This window comes from Centropristis striata, chromosome 9 (assembly GCF_030273125.1).
Source record: "Centropristis striata isolate RG_2023a ecotype Rhode Island chromosome 9, C.striata_1.0, whole genome shotgun sequence".
NCBI classification, from domain to species: Eukaryota; Metazoa; Chordata; class Actinopteri; order Perciformes; family Serranidae; genus Centropristis; species Centropristis striata.
In genome coordinates, this window is record NC_081525.1 from 26038090 (window position 1) to 26060424 (window position 22335).

The following is a 22335-nucleotide window of genomic DNA, read 5'->3' on the forward strand; positions in this document are numbered from 1 at the left end:
ACTTTTAGCTAAGAATGCCGTGCGAAACCATGCGGAACCAACAGCACTGATCGCATATTATCGGCGCCAGTGAGGCTCGACACAGCCTTAGCCGTTGGGGAGGGCCGCTTGGTTCTGATGTTTTAGGTAAGAATGCCATGCGGGACCAACATCACTTAGCCGTTGGGGAGGGCCGCTTGGTTCTGATGTTTTAGCTAAGAATGCCATGCGGGACCAACAACACTTAGCCGTTGGGGAGGGCCGCTTGGTTCTGATGTTTTAGCTAAGAATGCCATGCGGGACCAACGACACTGAGCGTGCTTGTACGGCGTGAGTGAGGCTCATCACAGCCTTATTCGTTGGTGGGGGCCGCGTGGTACTTGCAGTGGTGGTGTGGACAGGGGTGTGTCCACTCCCTAGGACTATGGCACAACGATAGTATCATCTTGTCCTGTGTATTATTGTATGTATTTCCAGAGTACTCGTACTTTTCTTTTACAGGGTGTTACAGAGCTGTGGTCCTGCTCGGCATCACTCCTGCTGGTCTTACTGCTATGGATCTGGTTTGGCCCCAGATGGGAATGCTCCTCTCCTGGTCCACTCTACACTCACCATCACTACTGGCCAATGGTGGCGCTTCATCACCTGCTGCTGTGCCCCTCCCAGAACTGCTGCTCCTCTCTCATTTTCTCTCTCAAACGTCTCTCTACCCCCCCAACCTCTATCTACTCTGTTGATCTGCCCTGTACAACGACATCCATTGCACGTCTGTCCGTCCTGGGAGATGGATCCCTCCTCTGTCGTTCTCCCTGAGGTTTCTTCTTCTTTTTCCCCTGCTAAAAGGGTTTTTTAAGGAGTTTTTCCCTTGCCGATGTGAGGGTCTAATACCGAGGATGTCGTACCATGTACAGTCTGTAAAGGCCTTTGAGGCAAATCTGTGATTTGTGATTTTGGGCTATATAAATAAAATTGACTTGAAATTGACTTGAATGATATAAAACAGAATGTGCTCATCTCCTTCTAAAGCATATTGTGTGATTTATCATAACTATGACTGTAATCTATTTTGAAATATTGAGTTGCTGTATTATGAATCCAATGCCCAAAAGATCTAACTCTGATCTTATTCATTTTTCTACCCAGAAGAACAAATCTCACCGTTTCATTTTAAGCTCTAGTGCTCACTCATGAACAGGTTTTCTGATACACTTGCATTTTTCAGTATGACAGAAATGGATTTTCAGCTCTCTCTCACCATTTCCACCGTACATGAAAGATCACTATGCACGACACATTTATTCTACAAGAAAGACCAATACAAAACAATATAGCACCGCTTGGAAGATGCCAATATTTTCCTGACACAAAAACATACCAGACAAAAAATATCATTAGAGAAAAATTCAGTGCATTTTAATATGAAAACAATGTCACACATTAATGTATGAACAGAGTTAATGATCTTTTTGAGGATCGGTTCTCCTTCTCTTCAGAGAATCAGATGAATGATTGCTTGGTTATCCTCCCAGGAGGTTTGCACGCCATTTTCATCAGGTCTGCTCTGTCAGCTATGCAGGTTTATGAGCAGACCGTCACTGGTCTGGGGTTGGACTAAAACTTCATTCACTGGTGATTGAAGAAGCAGAGAAAGGACCGAGGATCAGAAAGGGAGGCGTCAATCACATGTTGGATGTTTACAAGTATCGGGGAAGATCTTTCTCCACCACCTGAAAAGAAAGAGAGTAGAAGTTTGGATCACTTGTCCTCAAGAGATTATATTACCACCTGGAGATATAAGAATACACACACAGCATGTGAAGTTACAGCTTTAGTAATGAAAAAGTCTTGCACTGTTTTTGTCAATTGTGGGCTGAAGATAATTAAAGGATAGTTGAATTTGTGGTAAATGTCCTCTCTCAGTCTCATGTTCCGATACCATTTTTTCCCGATACCGATTTCGATACTTGTGCTGTGGGTATCGGCAGAGTACTGATCCGATACCAGTATGTTATAAAATATATCATACTACACCTGCATGACTGTGATATGATTATCATTGTGGTAAGGCCTGGCTCAGGTTAAACCCTTTATAAAACATGAATATATACAGCAGATTTAAGCCATTTATTTTTACATTTATGTTTTAAATAAAACAGTATACAAAACAGTAGTGCAAAAGCAACTTAAATAAATAAATCTAGGGGTCCGGGGGCATACTCCTAAATTTAAAGCCTAGATTTGGTGCCTCTCACACATTCTAATGCCACTATTCCATCTGAATCATTGCAGATTTCAGAGAATTATTGTAAAGGAGAATAAGGGTTCTTATCAGGCGGCAGTCTCCGTGTCTGAGCAGGGAGGTAAATCAGGAAGTAAAAATGTCTTGTTCAGTGTTTGGTTGGACTAACAGACACTCCAAGGAGTCACTGTTCAGTTTTCTGAGGTCAGTAACATACATTTTGTTTTTGTTTTTGTTTTCTGCCAACACTTACATCCCAGTTAATGCTAACATGAATTAGCAGCAGCTTCTCTAAGTCAGGTTGAGGTGTAGGACCTGGAGTCAGTGTTCAGATCCCTCTCGCTCCTCCACAGTCCAGATATGGTCTGCTCCGCATATCGGAAACAAGATGGCGACGCAAGATGGCAACGAGTGTAATGTTGAACTCCAATGGGCCACAAACCAATGGGTGACGTCACGGTGACTACGTCCATTATTTATATGCAGTCTATGGTTCTTATATGTTTTATTAAAGGCATCTTATTTTGACAGTCTTCTTGTCTGCAATGTAAATAATCTTACTAATGAAACATGAATCCGGTTTTACCGACGATGTTTTTCGCTGAAAGTAGGGAGACGGATCGAGATCACTTTGAATCTGGGGGGATGTTTCCCCCCGTCCCTAGTGCCATCTGCCTCATGCTTGTGGGAGATTCCAGTGTGAAATATTGCCACACTGCCGACATAATAGTGCTACTTAGCTTAGCTCCAAGCTTCACGTCAACCTGCTCTGACCAGGGCCGGGTCTAGATAGGCATGTATGAGGGAGCAGCCACAAATCTTGAGGGGGCATTGTGCTCCAGCACCTTTTACCATGTCTAACTGACAAATTCACTCACTCGGATGCAGGTACACTGAACAAGTGCCTTGTAAAGTACTGTGGTCTCAAATGCTTAACACACTTATTTTATTGTAGTTATTGTTGTTACACTAACAATATATGAACTTGGGTTGCTGTTAGTTGTATGTCCTACCCTGAACCTATACTGACTGCACTTTGTCAGGCCTCTACCCTAAGACCTGCCCAACTTGGGTGTCCCTATGAAGACTAGCTTCTGTTGGGTTAGCCCTTAGGGTCACTGAGGCACTCAAACCTCCTGACCACGATAAGGTGGCAATCCCTCAGGAGGATGTTTTTGTATTTTTTTTTTTATTTTTTGTATTTTTTTTTTTATAATACAAATTACTATTACTATTATTTTTTTATTTTTATTATTACTATTATTTTTTTATTTTTATAATACAAATTACTTTTTTCCACATAGGCTACTCTATCCTAGCTGCAAATTTGGGCTGGGGCACAATAAATGGAGCTTTGCCAGTGACAACTGATACAATACAATTGCTCAAAATGGTCAAAAGATTCTCCGTACAGGAGGCCAGAGAAGCTTTTCATGATGATGTAGAGGAAGAGGATACATAATATGAGGATCACATTTCTGAAAAGAGTCGGACAGTGATTTTGAAGAAGATGATGAGATTTAGCATCAGCTAGTTGCAAAATGAAGACAAACCACAAGGCTAGCAACCCCGGCACCAAACAGTGAGCAGTGGTGAGCCCCTGTCAGCAGCTAGCAAGTGAAGAAATTTGGATGTCAAAAAATGGAATGGTCTTTTTGCCCAAGAAATGATCCACCATGCATGGCTTCCAATGTGATAAGAATGCAAAAACAGCCAACACAGATGGCAATTACTCGTGCAGGACATTTGACATGACCTGAAAGGGTTAAATCTCTAATATAACTAAAATAAAATTGTAAATTTGTTGAATGTTTTCAACTCTCTTTTTTAAATTACATTTTTCTTAAAAAAACAAACAAAAACGAGTAGCACTTTAATACAAAAATATGATCTAACAAAGGTAAGGGGCAAATATTAATCATGTATGCTGTTTATATTGCTTGTAATTGGGATGAAGTAAACATCTGTAGAGTATTTTAACATAAAATTGTTTGATTGTGTTGAATTAAAAACCAAAAAATGCAGCGGGTCCACCAGACCCGCAAACACTGGCTGAGTAACAAAAATATGAACAGAACACAAGGGTTAAGTATGTAACTACACAAAACACTATGAACGAGTTTAACAGAGCTCCTTTGCTTCGCATTCGCAGTTTACTGCTGCAAGCTGCTATTAGAAACCTGACACTGACTCATTTGCATACTGAAGGGTGATTGGAAGTTGGGCAGACAGCTATCCCTCACAGCGAGCCGGCAGCAGGCCGATACACTGAGCAGAGCGAAAAGGGGAGATGGAGCGGAGGCGAGAAACATGACACAAGAAACAACTTGATATATTTTATATTTGAGGGGGCAAGCAAGACATTAAGACATTAAGAAGTGGAGCGGAGGAGAGAGGCATGAGATAATAAAAATATATGAAATATAATATATTTTGGGGGATTTAGTTTGAGGGGGCACAACATTTATTTGAGGGGGCCAGGCCCCCTCTTGCCCCTGCCTAGACCCGGCCCTGGCTCTGACACACGTGTGTCTGTTGTGTCTGTGTTACGTAATCAATTCCTCCTCATCCCTCTAAAACAGTGGGCTGCAGGTTGCAGCACAGTGAGAGCTAATTAAATAAATTAGGTGGTATCAGATCGGTGCCTGGACTCCAGTACTGGCCGATTCAGATGCCAGCATTTTCGGCAGTATCGGAACAATTTTCGATACTGGAATCGGAATCTGAACAAGTCTAGCCTCTAGTCTCAAGCCCTTGTGTTTATTCATTCAACTTATTACATTTAACATATTCATATTTTTAACACATCAGCAGAACTTTTTTCTCTAAACAATTTTATATCAGCAAAAGGAAACAGAAGAAGCTCAGGCCTCTGAGGACAAACTATAACAAAGACAAAATAAAAAAATAAAAGGATATACACAAAGTGTGCTAAAGTTAAGCTATATTTGCACTACAGTATCTGTGGCAAAGCAAGATGTCTATACATACACTTGGATCATCCAGGGGCCCGTATCTCTTCACCACCTGACCCTCTCTGTTGATCAAAAACTAGAGAGAAAAAGTAGAAAAAGGAAAACTCAAATACATGACATTTATTAACAAATTATATTGTGTTTTTATATTTAAAAGATAAATGCTTTATAGGCCTTTTTTCCCCAGAAAGTATTCTGTACCCTCAAAATGTTGTTTGTATTTAATCTTATTTATTTATTTGAAACCTCTGAAAACAGATTGAAAGAGGACCCTCATTTGTAATTTTGCATCCAATGAATGAAGCACATCTTAAATAAATCGCAGAAAATGAAGAATATATGACCACATTGTAAAAAAAGATAAACAATAGCTACTCAATAAAATTGAGGCAACAGATTGCACGCAATATTATTAATTAAATCTAACTACGTTACAAGTTGAGTTAATAACAACTTAACAGGAAATGCCTGTCAATTAAAAACGGATTAATTCTATTGTGTTGGATTCATTCAAAATTGTCTTGATTTAGAATTACATACACATAAAGATTACATTTAATGTGATCAAAATAAGTAGATTATATTAAAGTTACTGAAACAACTGCCTCAAAATCAAGGATGCATTTATATTTAATACATTTTATCAAATATATTAAGTAAAACTGACTACAGAATAATTTATTACAGTGCAATTTAAACAAGAAATAAATGTATTTTCTAAAGCAATAATAGTAAACGCACTATGGTGAAAGGACACCTGCTTAGCACTGATGCACAAGAACAAAAGAAAAGATGATTCATTGTCAGCTCTACCAACCCTGGTAATGTCTAAATATCAAATAAATAACTGATAGATAATATTTACCTTGGTGAAATTCCACTTGATGCTACTGCAGGAATGAGAACAAATCACATGTAAGAAAACAATCACTGAGATGATAAATTGATTACATTCAAAATTCATATTCATACTCACCAGTTTGTATACAAGTATCATGTCGTTATTGAATCAATATAATATCATGACTTACTTTCCCAAGAAGCCTTTCCCATTTGGCTGCTCTTTCATCCACTTCCACAGAGGATGAGCGTTGGCCCCGTTCACCTCGATCTTACTGAACATGTCAAACTGAGCGTTGTAAGAACTGGCAAACTGCTTAATCTGAGCTTCAGTGCCCGGCTCCTTCAAAGTAAAACAAGTTGAGAGCAAGGTTATAATAGTTTGGGATTTTTCATTAGTTTTAGTTTTAATTTCGTTATGATTTTTTTGGTTTTTAATTCGTTTTTAGAGTGAGTTCACTAGTTTTAATTCGTTTTTTTTTGGGAAATGCTTAGTTTTGGCTTAGTTTTCATTAGTTTTAGTGTTAGTTTTAGTTTTTTAGTAATGGGGTATTTGTTGAGTGCGAGATTCAAAAAGTCACAATAAATGTTTCCTTTATTTCCTTTGTCTCATCCATCGCAGCCCCAATAAGTTTATTAAGTCATAAAACCAGATAGATGAAATAGATTTCATATCAACCAAAAAGGTTTACGTATGAAAAAAGTTGACAAAGACGAAAACTAAGGACATTTTCACTATAATTTTAGTTAGTTTTGTAACCACAAAATACAGTTTCAGTTAGTTATCGTTTTATAACAACTCTCGTATTTATTTTTATTTCAGTTAACGAAAATGTTTTTTATGTTTTAATTGTAGTTTTCGTTAACTATAATAACCTTGGTTGAGAGAAATAAATATCCAGGCCCCTTCATACACAGGTCAATTTTTGAGGGGTATTTTGCTTCCATAATAGGTTTATTGACAGACTAGTGGAAAGAAAACATCCAAAACACACATTTAGGTGTTCATTTTAAGACACTGTCTATTTTTTTCTGCAGATTCCCCCTAAATTCACCAAAAGTAAGCATTAGATAATGCCTCATTTGGATAAAATTTCGAGAAAAAAAAAACTGTCCTGATGTAAGTAGTCAATTTTAGTCAAGTTTAATCTATTAATTGTTTCCCCTATTCACCTGTAGCATCTTGTAAAATGTATGACATTTTACAATACATATCATTAAAGTCTGTTTTCTCGAAAAAATAAAATTTTATTTAAAAATTTCTGAGCCAGAAAACTCCACTTCTGTAGCAGTATCATATCAGTTTCAGTTTTTCAGTTTCATTCCTATCTACATTTTGAAGGTTTTGAAGAGGTTTTTTTGTCTTATGTCATTGAAACCTTGTTTATAAAACATTTTATTGCTAAAAACAAAGTAAAACACTATTTATAATGGTGTGATAAGAACAGCCAACATCCAAAATTCCCTTTGTAAAATCCTTTGACTCTTTTATATCAACAAAATAAAATAATCATTTTGAACCTGTCATAACTCAATGGTTAGATTCATGTTCTGGAAAATTGTGGAAATTTGCACACATTTATTAAGATAATGCCACAGTTGAAAAAATATATAAAATAAAAATCAACTGGGAACACTTCATTTCACTCTTTTTACCTGTAGTTTCCCCTTATACTGTTCTTCTAAATCAGGGATGGGCAACTTAAATGGTTTTTCATGGACACTACCACAGGGCCACATATAGGACCGTGCACTTAACCAGATATGATGAAATGAAAAATAACCACTTACTGTGATTTCTTTTTTTTTCAGTGCAAGAACAGCAGACCAACATTAATGCAAGAAGTGATTTTGTGCATTTTTACACTGCACCTTTAAGATTTCATCCTCAAATGCATGTAGTTGTACTGACGGCCACACACAAGTGAGGATGCGGGCCGTATGCAGCCCCCAGGCCTCCAGTTACCCATCCCTGTTCTAAATCAATGATTAAAAACAAGCAAAAGTTGGCTTAATTTACTACAATATGTTTTATTTTCTTCCTTGGACACACCGTTGGCAAATATCATGTTTTTCTTATGTGTTTTTATTAAGCTCTTCCATCCTTATCAGTAAAGACTACACAAGACTGTTTTCGAATTTGACCTTTCACATTTGACACATTCACTTTAAGAAAACATGCATTTGTCACGTACCTGGTTCCCAAACTGGTTGGAAGGGAAGCCAAGGATGCGTAAACCTCTCTCAGCGTACCTGACGTGCATTGCGGCAAACTGAGAGTAGTTTACGGGGGTTTTACCTCATTTAGAGGCAACGTTGGTGATGATGACAACATCCCCCCTAAAGATACAAACATTAATGAAATACAGCTAATGTAATGGGATGATGCAGCAAATTTAGAGAAATATGTCTGAGAGATTCACCTGTATTTTTCTAGGGAAACCAAATTGCCATCAATATCTGTCGCTGAGAAGTCATAAATTGACGTGGCCGTCTGCCAGTCCTCTGTCGGAGTAGACTGTAAGGCAAAAAACGACAACTTTGAGTGATGTGAGCTTACTTTCATCCTGCTTAATGAATAGTAGATGACAAGGAATATTCAGGGTTCGTACACTTTAGCAGTGGAAATTGCATGTTTTAGATGAGTACTTACATACTAAAAGGGGGAGATTTCACTGAACCACACCAACAGCGATGGTACAATTGAAACCAGAAGTTTACATACACAATATATAAAAAGACACATATGCTTTTTTTCTCACTGTCTGACATGAAATCAGACAATCACTTTTCCTGTTTTAGGTCCGTTAGGATTACCAAAATGATTTCTATTTGCTAAATTCCAGAATAATGAGAGAAGGATTTTTTTAGACAATTTTTTATTACTTTCTTCAAAGTCAGAAATGTACATACACTAACATTATTATGCCTTGAAACAATTTGGGAAAGCCCAGATGATGCTGCCATGTCTTTGGAAGCTTCTGATAGGTTTATTGACAACATTTGAGTTCATTCGAGACACACCTGTGGATGTATTTTAAGGCACACCTGAAACACACTGCTTCTTTGTGTCAAGTCATGGGAAAGTCAAAAGAAATCAACCAAGATATCAGGAAGAGAATTGTGGACTTGCACAAGTCTGGTTCATCCTAACTCCAAAAGAAACATAAAACAGCCAGATAACAGTTTTGTCGGACCACAGGACATGTCTCCAAAAATTAAGGTCTTTGTCCCTGTGTGCATTTGCAAACTGTTATCTGGCTGTTTTATGTTTCTTTTAGAGTAATGGCTTCTTCCTGGCAGAGTGGCCTTTCAGCCCATGTCAGTACAGTACTCATTTCACTGTGGAAAATGACACACTCTTACCAGCTTCAGCCAGCATCTTCACAAGGTCTTTTGCTTTTGTTCTTGGGTTGATATGCACATTTTGGACCAAAGCACATTCATCTCTGGGACACAGAGTCCGTCTCCTTCCTGAGCAGTATGATGGCTGGACATTCCCATGGTGTTTATACTTTGGTATGATTATTTGAACAGATGGGGCGTCCCGGTGGCTCACACTGGTAGAGCACTTACCATTAAGGCTGAGTCCTTGCTGCGGCGGAGCCGGGTTCGAATCCAGCCTGAGCTCCCTTTGCCGCATGTCTTCCCCTCTGTCACCCCCTTTCTATCTGTCACTTTCAATAAAGCATGAAAAATACCCCAAAAATAATCTTTAAAAAATATTTGAACAGATGAATGTGGCACCTTCAGGCATCTGGAAATTGCACCCAAGGATGAACCAGACTTGTGCAAGTCCACAATTCTCTTCCTGATATCTCGGTTGATTTCTTTTGACTTTCCCATGACTTGACACAAAGAAGCAGTGTGTTTCAGGTGTGCCTTAAAATACATCCATAGGTGTGTCTCGAATGAACTCAAATGTTGTCAATAAACCTATCAGAAGCTTCCAAAGACATGACAGCATCATCTGGGCTTTCCCAAATTGTTTCAAGGCATAATAATGTAAGTATGTTAACTTCTGACTTTGAAGAAAGTAATAAAAAATTGTCTATAAAAATCCTTCTCTCATTATTCTGGAATTTAGCAAATAGAAATAATTTTGGTAATCCTAACGGATCTAAAACAGGAAAAGTGATTGTCTGATTTAATGTCAGACAGTGAGAAAAAAGCATATGTGTCTTTTTATATAGTGTATGTAAACTTCTGGTTTCAACTGCATTACACTTTTAGGAGGAACGGTCTTCATTTCAGATTATTTACATTGAACATGCGATTATCTATAGTCTATAGATGGATATAGTCAGATTGCAAGAGAAATACAGGAAGAATTTCAAGCATTTAATCCAAAATCCAAGCACTTTACAAACCTTGAAAATACATTGAAAAACATTTAAATTCAAGCATTTTTAAAGATTTCAAGCACCCGTACGAACCCTGAATATATATATATATATATATATATATTACAGCAGATATGCATTTCCCCAGAGGATATATATCAAAAAACAGTAAAGGGTTGAATATCTACTGTATGTTTATCTTGTCTATCTATGTTTAGCTTAATTAAATAATTTAATAAATAAATATATAAAATATAAAATAACTTAAATTCTAAATAAAGAAAACATCCAATGACGAATTCAGTCCAACCAAATCTGACACTGTCCAAAAGAAAGTTACAATACTGCAAAACTAGAGTTTCAGTACTTCCAGTCCAATTTTTCTTACCATAGCCTGCAACAGGACAGAGAAAAGGACAGCAGACCCTGTAAGGCGCATGACTGCCCTTCAGTAAGGTCCTCTGAAGGCAGAAAGCGATCAAATCTGTAAACCCCCTTAGCAGCTCACTGCCAGACCCAAACCACACTACTGAGAGAGTGCACGCAATCCAGTGTCCTCATGTAAAGGGAGCGGGTGATCATTAACAGCATTGATAGGCTCTGATTGCCCAATAGGTCCCTCTCTGTTGCTGACTAATAAATCCACATCAGACATGCAAATGTACTGCAGTCCAGAGTCCACAACATTATCACAACCTCATCAAGAAAGTTTGCTCCGTATTAAGAATTAAGTCATGTGGCCGGGACAAAGGGCAACAGTCTGAAGAAATACATGAACTCATTATATAAAGAGATTAATATCAGAGTGAAAAACAAAAAGTGACATGGGTGATTCTCATGAAGCCAGTCTAAGCTATGTCTGTGAAGATTATAAGGAAATACTTTATTAAACTGAATATATTTCACTTTTATATGAATGAACAATATAGCCATAATGAGGCACAATTCATTGTTTTGTGTTAAAAAATATTTTTTTATAATTTGAAACATATTTTTGATTCACAAATTCATTACTGTAATGCGTCCAGATAAAAATGTCATGGTTTCCCCACACTTATATACAATACATATTTAAACTTTATAAAAATAAATATATATTTGTTTAAAAATGTATAATTTAACAGAATATAATCAAACATAATGGTTTTTAACAATGTATAAAGAACAAAATCTGAATGAAAACTGATGAGAAAAAATGGTTAAATGTTACGGTAATGATAGAATTGTTTGCATTAAAATATGTGTATATTTTAATAAAATACGTTTTGGTGCTACCAGCTACCCTTGAGCATATTTAAGTGCTGGCCAAAGAAAAAAACCCCAAAACAACCTTTCGTTTTTTTTATAATTTTTTAAAATGTGTTACGGTAATGAATTCTCTTCACAGTGTCTCTATGAATGTCAGAAAACACCTTAACATTTTTTAAATAGATTATAAATTCATATTAAACAGTGACTTTAGATTGTGTATGTTATAAAGAAAACGTGTATTCAATGCTCTTGGATTTTTTGCTATGAGCTGTACCATGTTCATGAGAAACACCCACATTCAATGAATCAGCATAAAGGGCTGAGACCGAAACATTTGTTCATTCTACCAAATGGTCATAATCCAGGAAAACAACAGACGTGGTGTTTCAAGAAATTGCAAAATACTAATCTATGTTTTGTAAACTCTTAACAGCACTGTACCTGCACATGTACTGCTTTAGAAAAACGAATACGGGGCAAAGTGAGCGGTTAGGCAACACATTGATCTGGTATTTGCAAGATTATTTCACAATTTTCTGCCTACGTGGGAATCAGGCTTCATGACATGGCTTTGATAAATGGTTATAATTTGCCCTAAAAATCTTTACAGACACTTTGCTACTTATAAGTGAAAATACACCATTAAGCATCCCAAACTATATGTAAATGAAAACCACAAATGAAGTGTGTTTTGAGAGAAGTAAATAAAAAAATTATGATGCAATTTTAATATAATTGTGCTTCACTTGAGTACCATTTTTAGACTGTTTTCCACCTCTTTTCAGAAATATTTTTATATTTTATGGGGCTAATTTGGAGGTTTAGTTGCCTTAAGGGTTTTGGTAGGCTCAAATGAATTTCCATCAGTTATATAAAACATTTCAGCTGTAACGGGCAAAGACCTTGTGTTATAAAACCTCCCAGTGACTGTTATTTCTTAGACTGATAAGCTTATCAGCTGATAACAGAAGCTGTGCAGATGGGGGTGCTGCTGCAGAAACATCCGTTGTTTTCACATTTCATAATTATCTACCTTTGCACTATATTTTTCCACAATCCAACACCCTCAATTTAGTAATTAGTAACTAGTACTAAAGTGCACTGCCTGTGTGGTGTTTGTGATCGTGCACCAGCAGGCTGACAAGACAACAAAGGTTTATGAAGTGAAGTTATGCAAAGCAACGACTATACACAATGACGGACAGCTACATCGATTGGTACTAAAATCCGAATGCCCCCGGACCCCCTGGTTCAGTTCGATGGTCTTACTTGTCAGTACCATATCATTAACTACTTTGATCTGGATCTCATTTAACTTAATGTTAATTGTAATCAAGGATGAGGACTGTTTCATCATACATGACGCACCATAGCTTTTTGCGTGCTGGTGTTGTGCAGAATGTGCCCTTTTTATTTTTTCGCCCCCGACCTTCACACAGTCTGAGTCCGCCACTGCACAAACGTTTCTTTACCAAAAATATTACTCCTCATATGCAGTATGTATGACTGAAAAGTAGAGGTTTTTCCAGCTGTTGTTAACATTTGCCTGTTTTCAAACATCACCGTGACGCAGTACGCACATTGGAATATCACAGGAGCAGCACAATGACAGAGTACCGTATTTACGTTACCGTTGGGGATAAAACAAAGTACAGTACCATCGCCAGGAGGACACCGCTGCTCGCAACAACCCCAAATGTCAAAATAACACACAAGGGCCTCATTTTAGCTGTATAACAGGCCACATTGATCCGGATGAATAGCTGCACTGTAGCTGAATCTCCGCCCCGCAGTTTGTTGTGAAACAGTGGCGGAACAGGAAGCTCAAACACAATCACCATTTATAATTAAATATTATATATATTATTATGAATTATTGTAATTAAAATCACAGTTTGAATCATTACAACGATAGTGATAAAATTATATCATAATATTATACAGAAAAATATTTATGATTATTTTTGCCAAACTCCACCCACACGTTAGAGTTACGTCATCAACCTGGGTCGGCTAACGGAAACGTGCGTCGCGTTGTTCGCAGGAGCGAAAGTAAATTACCAAAAAACTAACTTTAAATTAAATTTAGCGCAAGTGGAACATTTGAGACGCCATGGATGATGAGGAGGAAACATACAGGCTGTGGAAGATTCGTAAAACCATCATGCAGGTGCGTTAGTTTAGACTGTTTTTCATTTTGCTTGCTAAGTTAGCACGTTAGCCTAAAGCAGCAGTTCGTTTTTGTAACCTTGTACACATGGGTTTTGTTGATTTTGTTGGCTGTGGCAGGTGTTATGTCCTTACTGGGTTCCACACTAACTGGTGCCCGTACTGGTGTGTGTAGCTGTTTTCTGCCTCAGTTAGCAGATTCGTCACATATTTAATAAACATTTAACTGGCGATTTCCAGGTCGCATCTCCATCTACTGTGGATAATATAAGTGAACACTACATCACAGCCACCTATACATAAAAAGAAAGCATGACAATATAATGTTTGCAAGGTCGGTTAGAGCTGGATTCGAATTCACTTCAACAAAATTGAATTGTTCATGAACAATCACCTCTACAGTCATGGAATAAATATTAGACCACCTTGTTTTCTTCCATTTCTTGTTTATTTTTATGCCTGGTACAACCAAAGGTACATTTGTTTGGACAAATATAATGATAACTACAGAGGTAGCTCATAAAAGGTAAATTTAAGAGCTGATATCTAGACATTTTCCATGTTTTTCTTGATTATAACCAAAATCATTATCAAGAAAACCATGTTAAATGTCTAGATATCAGCTCTTAAATTAAACTCTCATGAGCAATTTTTGTTGTTATCATTATATTTGTCCAAACAAATGTACCTTTAATTGTACCAGGCATTCAAATGAACAAGAAAGCAAGCAAGGAGAAAACAAGGGCGGTCTAATAATTTTTTCTATGACTGTATATGTTTATTAAATATGTGACGAATCTGCTAAATTTGACAGAACAAGCTGCACACACCAGTACGGGCACCAGTAAGGTTGGAAACCAGTGAGGACACAACACCGGTAGTTTGCAAGTTGTGTGTGTATTGACAAGCTATTTGTGTTTCTTGCTGTTGATACAGTCAGTGTGACAGCAGTTGGTCCTGAGGAAGTGCCACTCGCTTTGCAGAACAACATAAAGTTAATGTTTATTTCAGGAAGAACTACTCAACGAAACAATCAAAATACCAATTATCAGAACTGAGCGATTTAAAGTAGCCTCAGTATTAACACAGCAAATATTGGAAGCCTATACACTGTCTTCTAATTGCTGTTAGAGATCAGCAGTGCACCAGACTCCTAGGAAAACTCCTTGTGAGTGAAAACCAACTTGGTTGTAAACCTTTTTCTGATTCCGATTAGAGGTTTACAGGCTGGGAGTGAGGAGCTGGCTGCTGGGGAAACTTAGAAAAACACTTTTAATATGGTGTTCGGCATAATATGAGTTTTGAAAAGTAAAATATTCTGTACACTGTATAGAAACATGTAACTTACCACAGCTGTAAGGTGCTGGGAAAGCTTGAAAATGCTTGAATTTAACTTTAGTCTGTTTTATTGTGCTTTTCAAACATAATGTTGTGTCTCATACACTCACTGACTTTCTGGTCTCATGTTTACACCCAAAGCTTTGCCATGACAGAGGCTACCTGGTGACACAGGACGAGTTGGACCAGACACTGGACGAGTTCAAGAGTCAGTTTGGAGACAAGCCCAGCGAGGGACGCCCCAGACGCACAGACCTCACTGTGCTGGTGGCCCACAACGATGACCCCACCGACCAGATGTTTGTTTTCTTTCCTGGTATGTTAATAGGGCCGCAACTAACGATTATTTTCATTATCGATTAATCTGTCGATTATCAATTAATCGATTAGTTATTTGGTCAATAACATGTTGAAAAATATCAATCAGTGTTTCCCAAACCACAAGATGACGTCCTCAAATCTTGTTTTGTCCACAAACCAAAGAGATATTCAGTTTATTTTCATAAAGGAACAAAGAAACCAGAAATATTCATATTGAAGAAGCTGAAATCAGAAAATTTGGACTTATTGTCTTTAAAAAAATAACCAAACCAATTATTCGGTTATCAAAATAGTTGACGATTAATTTAATATAATAATATTGTTCGATCAATCGAATAATTGTTACAGCTCTATATGTTAATACTAGGGCCGGGACTTTAACGCGTTAATTAAGATTAATTAATTACACAAAAATGAACGCGGAAAAAAATTGATGCATTTGATCGCACTTATTTTTGCATTTATGCAAAAATAAGTGCGATCATGCTTTTGATTATACTGGAGCACCAACTAGCGTTCATGAGAACAAACCACAGTGAACATGAAGGAAGAAGCTGATGAGAGCGCTTTGGTTGGCCCCGTGGATGATGAGACATTTTGTTACAAAAAACCAACGGATGGAAGCGTCGATAAGAGCATGGTTGTGTTGCTATACAACAAGGAATTCACATATCACCGCAGCACATCGAGCCTCAAGTATCACCTCAATGCAAAACATATAGCAGCTAGCGGCTTGTGTGGTAGCTAGCGTGGATTGTGTTTTACTTTAAAAAAACAAAACAAAGTATTATAGTTTACAGAAGGTCTACCTACCTATAGGCTACCTGAATTTCTGAAATGTACTATATTTCTAAATATGCTATTGCTACACTTAATGGCAAAAATTGCACTGGTCTGTTAGCCTGGCTAACACCAGACCAAATCTCATTGGAGATTAGGTCTGGACACCTTCAATGCTTTTCTCCGTAGAGGAGGTGTGGTTTACGATCCTCCGGAGCCGTTTATTGGACGCTTAGAATGTCTATCAAAGCGTCTGTAGGTAGCTCTTAGCCAATCAGATCAGTTATACCAGATGACGTAGTAGAGCAACAGAAATGGATGTTTGTTGTGTGTGTGTCTATGAGAGAGTGTTGCTGCTGCTTTGCTTCTCCAGTTCTCGCTTTCTGCAAGATTATTTATTTTCACGCTTTATTCCCCCTCATGTCATTCAGCCACACACATCCACTGATTTTATGGGCAATAAACAAGCTGCTGCGGGTCTCCGCTGTCCCCCGGCTCGGAGCCAGATCACCCGCGGTGACCGGCGGTCTCGGCGGCTCGGCGCAACGAGCCGCAGAAACCGCCCGTGCGGCGCTAATAGTCCCGCTACCTGTGATCTGGCTCCGAGCCGGGGGACAGCGGAGCTGCCGAGAGACCTTTCGCCTTTCAACTTTCGCTCTAAACTATTTAAAACACCATCTACAGCTAAAGAGAGTTTCGCGTCTGCAGCAGCCATGTTGGATCCGGAAAGCTTCCAAGTGCCGAGTAGTACGCGTCATCGTCTCACCGTCCCTCCCCGCTCTGTGATTGGATCCCTAAAACAGGGCTAGCAAAATCGCTTAGTTTCCAGACTGGCTGGAGGTTCGAAATCAAATTCGAGCGCGCAAGGCAGTCTGGGTATACCCAGGCTACTGGTCTGTTGGACTTGAACAAAAATAAACAATATTTTTGTTGCTTAAGCTTATGTATTCAGTCATTATTCAATGGTATACTAAAAATCCATATGAAAAAAATTACTTCTCACTGTTCTCAGGTCAAATATTTCTATGCGATTAAAATGCGATTAATTTCGATTAATTAATTACAAAGCCTCTAATTAATTAGATTAATCCCGGCCCTAGTTAATACAATTATTAAGTACTGACTGTCCAGCCATCCTTTATTAAAAAATACACAAATTGTCCTGGAAATAAAGATATATAGTATAGCCAGTATATCCTTCCATGGATGGATGTCGTGGATTTCTGACTGTGCCTTTATGCTTGACTTTTCCTTCTCTTTTCAGAGGAGCCTAAGGTGGGAATCAAGACGATTAAGATGTACTGTCAGAGGATGCAGGAAGAGAACATCACACGGGCCATCATCGTGGTTCAGATGGGCATGACACCATCAGCCAAACAGGTAGACTCTTACATTTTAACCAAACCAATGATGCGTATGGTTTCTGAACATCTGTTGTAATTACACTATGACTATCTTGTTTCACCCTCTTCCAGTTTTTGATTTTGCTATCTTATTCAACATATTTAATCAAATGTCTCCTCACAGTCTCTAGTTGACATGGCACCCAAATACATATTGGAACAGTTTCTACAACAGGAGCTGCTTATTAACATCACAGAGCACGAGGTAAACAACACACCACTAAGCCCACTTCATTAAAAAATGCCACTGTATTTAAAAAGTGATCTTACAGACTGATGTTTAAAGTACATTTTTTGTTTTTGATTCTTTATCTTTCAGCTTGTTCCAGAGCACATTGTTATGACGAAAGAGGAAGTGACTGAACTTCTGGCAAGATAGTATCCTTCCACACACTGCACTATTTACAATTATTCAATTTAACAATGTTTAAATTAGATTTGCCTGCACAAAAAATGCACTTGGCCATTTTTAGTGAATAAATAAGCGGGTGCTTTACATTTGCACCACAAGGGAGCTGTTTTTAGTTTCTCAAAGAAAATCAATTCTTTATGAACATGTCTTTGTTATCCTTCCTTAATGTTCTTACCTCAGTAAATTAAAGGAAAGTCAGTTGCCAAGGATCCAGGCGGGGGACCCTGTGGCTCGCTACTTTGGCTTAAAAAGAGGACAGGTAATGCATCTAGAAGACATTTCTAATTATTAACATTGTAATGATTGCATGGTGCTGTGTATTTGATCTTGGATTGGTCCTGATTAACTGCTTGTCTTAGTAAAGTGTCAGCATTCAGAATTCTCAAGCCATTAATTTACTAATATTTACAGGATATTTCCTTTCAGTCCAGTCTTATTAGGACCATGTAATTTTCAGGAATTTACCTTTACTGCTGATGGGAATCGTGGCAAAATCTATCAAACAAGACACATGTCATAAAGTGGATTTCAGGAGCAATATTTGCATGCAACGCTTGGCAACAGCTATAATTTATACAGTCCCTTCATGTATTTGCATAAACCTGTACTGTCGTCAGATCAGTAAACTCTCTTGTTCAACAACTTTTGCAGGTAGTAAAGATCATCAGACCCAGTGAAACTGCTGGCAGGTACATCACATACAGACTGGTGCAGTGACAGGTGAGTGCCTACAGTTCAACCATGATAGAACATGGAAGAGATTATACTTCTTGTTCTGTAAATTTTTGTATAGCATTAATATTTAAAGATCTCAGAGGCTTTTGTGTTACTTTGCAGCGGGTGCTACCCTGGGATTTATGAGCTCAGCACGTTTGGACCATAAGTTGCTTTTAAATAAAACATGCTTTGTATGTTATAATTTTCAGATATTCTTCTGGATCATCATTTAGGAGAACCAGTGAAGAAACCAGACAATGTTACATCTTTCATCACTAATCCATGGATTATCCTTCTGCTTTTGACTCGTTTAAATAGTATTTCTTGTTATTCCTGATTTTGTAAAATAAACTTTTCAAAATAAAATCAAATATTGTTTTCATTCACATAATTTTACCCTTTGCTTATTTAAAAACTAGAAGTTAAGTAATAATTTGATCTCCATCAAGCTGTTAATAGTTTTAGAATCCTACCTTCTTTTTCCTTTTGAAAGCCATGCTGCAGCACACTGAACCTTTTACAACTGGTTGTTGTGCCTCACATGGTGCAGCTTAAAAAGGAAACATTTCCTACAGTGCCCTCCCCAGCACAAGGGAAGTGAATACATCTATGCTCACTGTACCTGTTCCCTTATCCGTCTTTGACCTGTAAAATACACAGAGATGTCAGAACAAGGTAGCAGATTGAATACGAAAGTCTTTTTAAAATTAAATGTTTATTAAAATATTCCAAACATCCATAACAAGGAAATAACAGGCAACAAGATACTGCTAAATTTATTTTTAAATGTTAGTGCTGAAATAAAACCAGCAGCACTTTAAAGAGATTTTGAAATTCTGCATTCTGATGTGACTTCCCAGCAACCTTTCCTCAAGCTTGCAAGAGCAACGAGTAAAGACACAAACAGCAAAAATACTTTATTTTTTTTTTAGTTAAAACCTTTTGAAATGACAGGAATAAATCTCATCAATCAGCAGTAAGCGTGCAGAGATTTCACACCTGCAAAAATTTCATCTTGATGCACACAACACAGTATGCCCCTCAGTGCAGGTTTTGCTGGATTTTAAAAGGGTAAAAACCAGATCAACCATCCTGTCGCTAATCTCTAACAGACTTTACACACAAACAATGATTCTGATAACAATATTAGACAAACTCGGGCTCACTGTCCCTGTTTCTGGTCAGGGGTAATTTCTTTCCACAGAGACGAGCCAGTGGAAGCCCCGATAGGCTTAAAACGGGGGAGCACGGGTACTTGTTGTTGTTGGACTGGTTCACGTTGAGCTCAGCCAGAGTGGCGCTCAGGTCCCGCTCTGCCTCCGTGTTTTCATCTGGTGGCCCGCTGTCCGGCAGTGCAGGGGGCTCTGCTAAGTCGGGACTGTCGTGGTCCTGATCCGCGTCTTGTTCTGGTTCTGTTTGGGCTGCAGACTGGCTGGACAGGTCCAGACTGTCCCTGAAGCTCAGCCGGTCGTCCATGCTCCCTTCGCTCTCCTGTTTCTGCATGCTGCGTGACTGTGCAGACCTCTGACTGCTCTCATCCAGCTCTGAGTCAGAGTCTGGGAGCTGCTCACTAGACCCCAGTGACCCTAAAGAACTTTCTGAACGGAGACAAAGAGCCATGGTTCAACAGAGTTTTAAAAAATTAAACATGGCGAAATCATAAAGAAGTGACACGTGCATTCTGCCCACTTTTAAATACTGTGATGTCAATGAGTGCTTCTAGCCTGGCTAACACCAGACTAATCACAAATGAGATTAGTCTGGAAACCAGCCATTCATTTCTCTGTAGAGGAGACGTGGTTTACGATCCTCCAGAGCAGTTTATTGGGTGCTACGAATTTTTATCAAAAGTACGTAGCTCTAAGCCAATCGTATCAGTTATACCAGATGATGTATGTAGGGCAACAGAAATTGATGTTTACATCTATGGTTTACATAGCCAGACTAGCCCATCTCTACTTTGAGACTAAAATGCTCAATTCTGCTTCTGCAACGTTTTTCTGCAGCATGTTCTGACTCTGGCTGCTCTGTAGTTTCAGCTCACAGTCTACCGGCAGTGTTAAGAGTGCTAAGGGCTTTAGTTTCCAGACCCCTTGGCAGTTCAAAATGAAATCGAGCGTGCAAGGCAGTATGGGTATACCCAGGCTATAGTGCTTCTAGAACATTATTTAACTGTTCTAAATTTACACTAATTAAAAAAGAAAGTTGGTTGATATGCATTTACAACAGTATTATACAACCTAGGCTTCATAAAATACGTACCACATCCCTCCTCCATCTTGTCAGATTCTGCTTTATTTGGCTCCTCTCTGCCTCCATCCTCCTCTCCATCAGCAGAGCTCCCTATCTTGTCATCTGCCACACTACCCTGGACCAGGAAATAAAGAGATTGTTGTCAGGACATGCAAAGCTGTATTCCAAAATTAGGATAGAATATTTTATTAGTCCCACAAAGGGGACATTTCTAGAGTTACAGCAGCAAATTGGATGGTACATAACTAACAAATAGTCAACAGGCAGTACAAACTAAAAATATAAAAAAGGTATTAGCAAATAAACAAGTAAAAAATATTTTAAAAGTATTAACAATTTAAAAAACAATTTAATTTGAAAGAACATTATATACAATGTAGACAGAGTCAGCAGTTGAATATGGACCATTGTACAGAGAATATTGCACATTAAATTAAAAGAAGTAACATGAGTGTTTATAGTGCAAATGAATCAGGGCCATAACTGAATGAAGAATGCGGGTGGATGTTCATGAAAAAAAAAAAAAAAAAAAAAAAAAATATATATATATATATATATATATACATATATATATATACACATCATATATTTCCATAAGACCACTTTTCATTTGAAAACATGCTGCCATTTCTTTTGGGTGAACTGACATTTGCCAGGAGTAAGGGTTAGGGTTTAAACATTAAATATATATTAACTAGCCACCGCTCACACCCTAATCAAACATAATAGACAAAAAACTGGATAAAAGAAGTGGACATAGATGTCACACAATGGTTAATGGAGTAAAGCATTTTGGCTTGTTTCTTTTGAGCAAAAAGAAGACAATATTTAAACAGAGTTGCTCTGATTCAGAATCTGAGGACAATATGCACACCCACATACACCAACAAATGACTGTTTAAACATTAAGTATAGTATTGCTTCTTCATGATGTGAAGACATAAAAATGAAGCAACATTGAGCCTTGACATCAGCTTCCCTCTAAAGTTCTGGCTTGAAACTCCATGCCAGATGTTTTTTTGATGATAATCGGCCAAGTAAAACTGGAGATATTGTCAAATATATTTGGTATGAAATATTGAACTAGATATTATCCTCATTTTACCTGTTGTATGGTATATTTGCAACCTGTATTCATATTTGCAATATTTAAAATTCTGTGTTTTGAGACATCGTTTTTCAAGATCAGATTTTTTTTATCAGATTTAGTTTCTTTTGGGTTCAACATTTTGATCGAGTAAGTCAAAGTTAAAAATGAATTATCAGGACATATAGGTGAGGCAACGCTGAAAAAACTGATACCAACATGGCATGG

The 22335-nt window shown here is 37.9% G+C and overlaps 3 protein-coding genes across 5 annotated transcripts in view; 1 reads left to right on the top strand and 2 right to left on the bottom strand.

Annotated features, from left to right (window-relative positions):
- Positions 1-1365: 1365 nt before the first annotated feature.
- Positions 1366-13486, bottom strand: gpx4a (glutathione peroxidase 4a). 2 transcript variants are annotated; one of them, XM_059340965.1, is made up of 7 exons: positions 13286-13486; positions 8457-8551; positions 8229-8373; positions 6225-6376; positions 6059-6083; positions 5210-5269; positions 1366-1706 (listed from the first exon to the last, which is right to left on the bottom strand). In XM_059340965.1, exons 1-7 carry the CDS (start codon positions 13466-13468, stop codon positions 1674-1676), a joined length of 693 nt encoding a protein of 230 aa, XP_059196948.1. In that variant the 5' UTR covers positions 13469-13486; the 3' UTR covers positions 1366-1673. The 2 variants fall into 2 exon arrangements, with proteins under 2 accessions (XP_059196948.1, XP_059196949.1); XM_059340966.1 differs by lacking the exon at positions 13286-13486 and adding an exon at positions 10765-10923.
- A 142-nt stretch (positions 13487-13628) lies between these two features.
- On the top strand, positions 13629-19138 carry polr2eb (RNA polymerase II, I and III subunit E, b). The gene is made up of 8 exons (XM_059341371.1): positions 13629-13797; positions 15276-15450; positions 17500-17615; positions 17763-17843; positions 17958-18016; positions 18231-18309; positions 18702-18770; positions 18977-19138. The coding sequence occupies exons 1-7, from the start codon at positions 13741-13743 to the stop codon at positions 18765-18767; spliced, it is 633 nt and encodes a 210-aa protein (XP_059197354.1). The 5' UTR covers positions 13629-13740; the 3' UTR covers positions 18768-18770; positions 18977-19138.
- A 327-nt stretch (positions 19139-19465) lies between these two features.
- arhgap45b (Rho GTPase activating protein 45b) overlaps positions 19466-22335 on the bottom strand; it is a 34396-nt gene continuing 31526 nt past the window's right edge. For both annotated transcript variants that reach the window (XM_059341560.1, XM_059341561.1), the window contains exons 23-24: positions 21030-21135; positions 19466-20365 (exon numbers count right to left, since the gene is read on the bottom strand). In XM_059341560.1, coding sequence (XP_059197543.1) covers positions 19914-20365; positions 21030-21135 — 558 coding nt within the window. In that variant the 3' untranslated portion in view covers positions 19466-19913. The remainder of the gene's footprint in view (positions 20366-21029; positions 21136-22335) is intronic.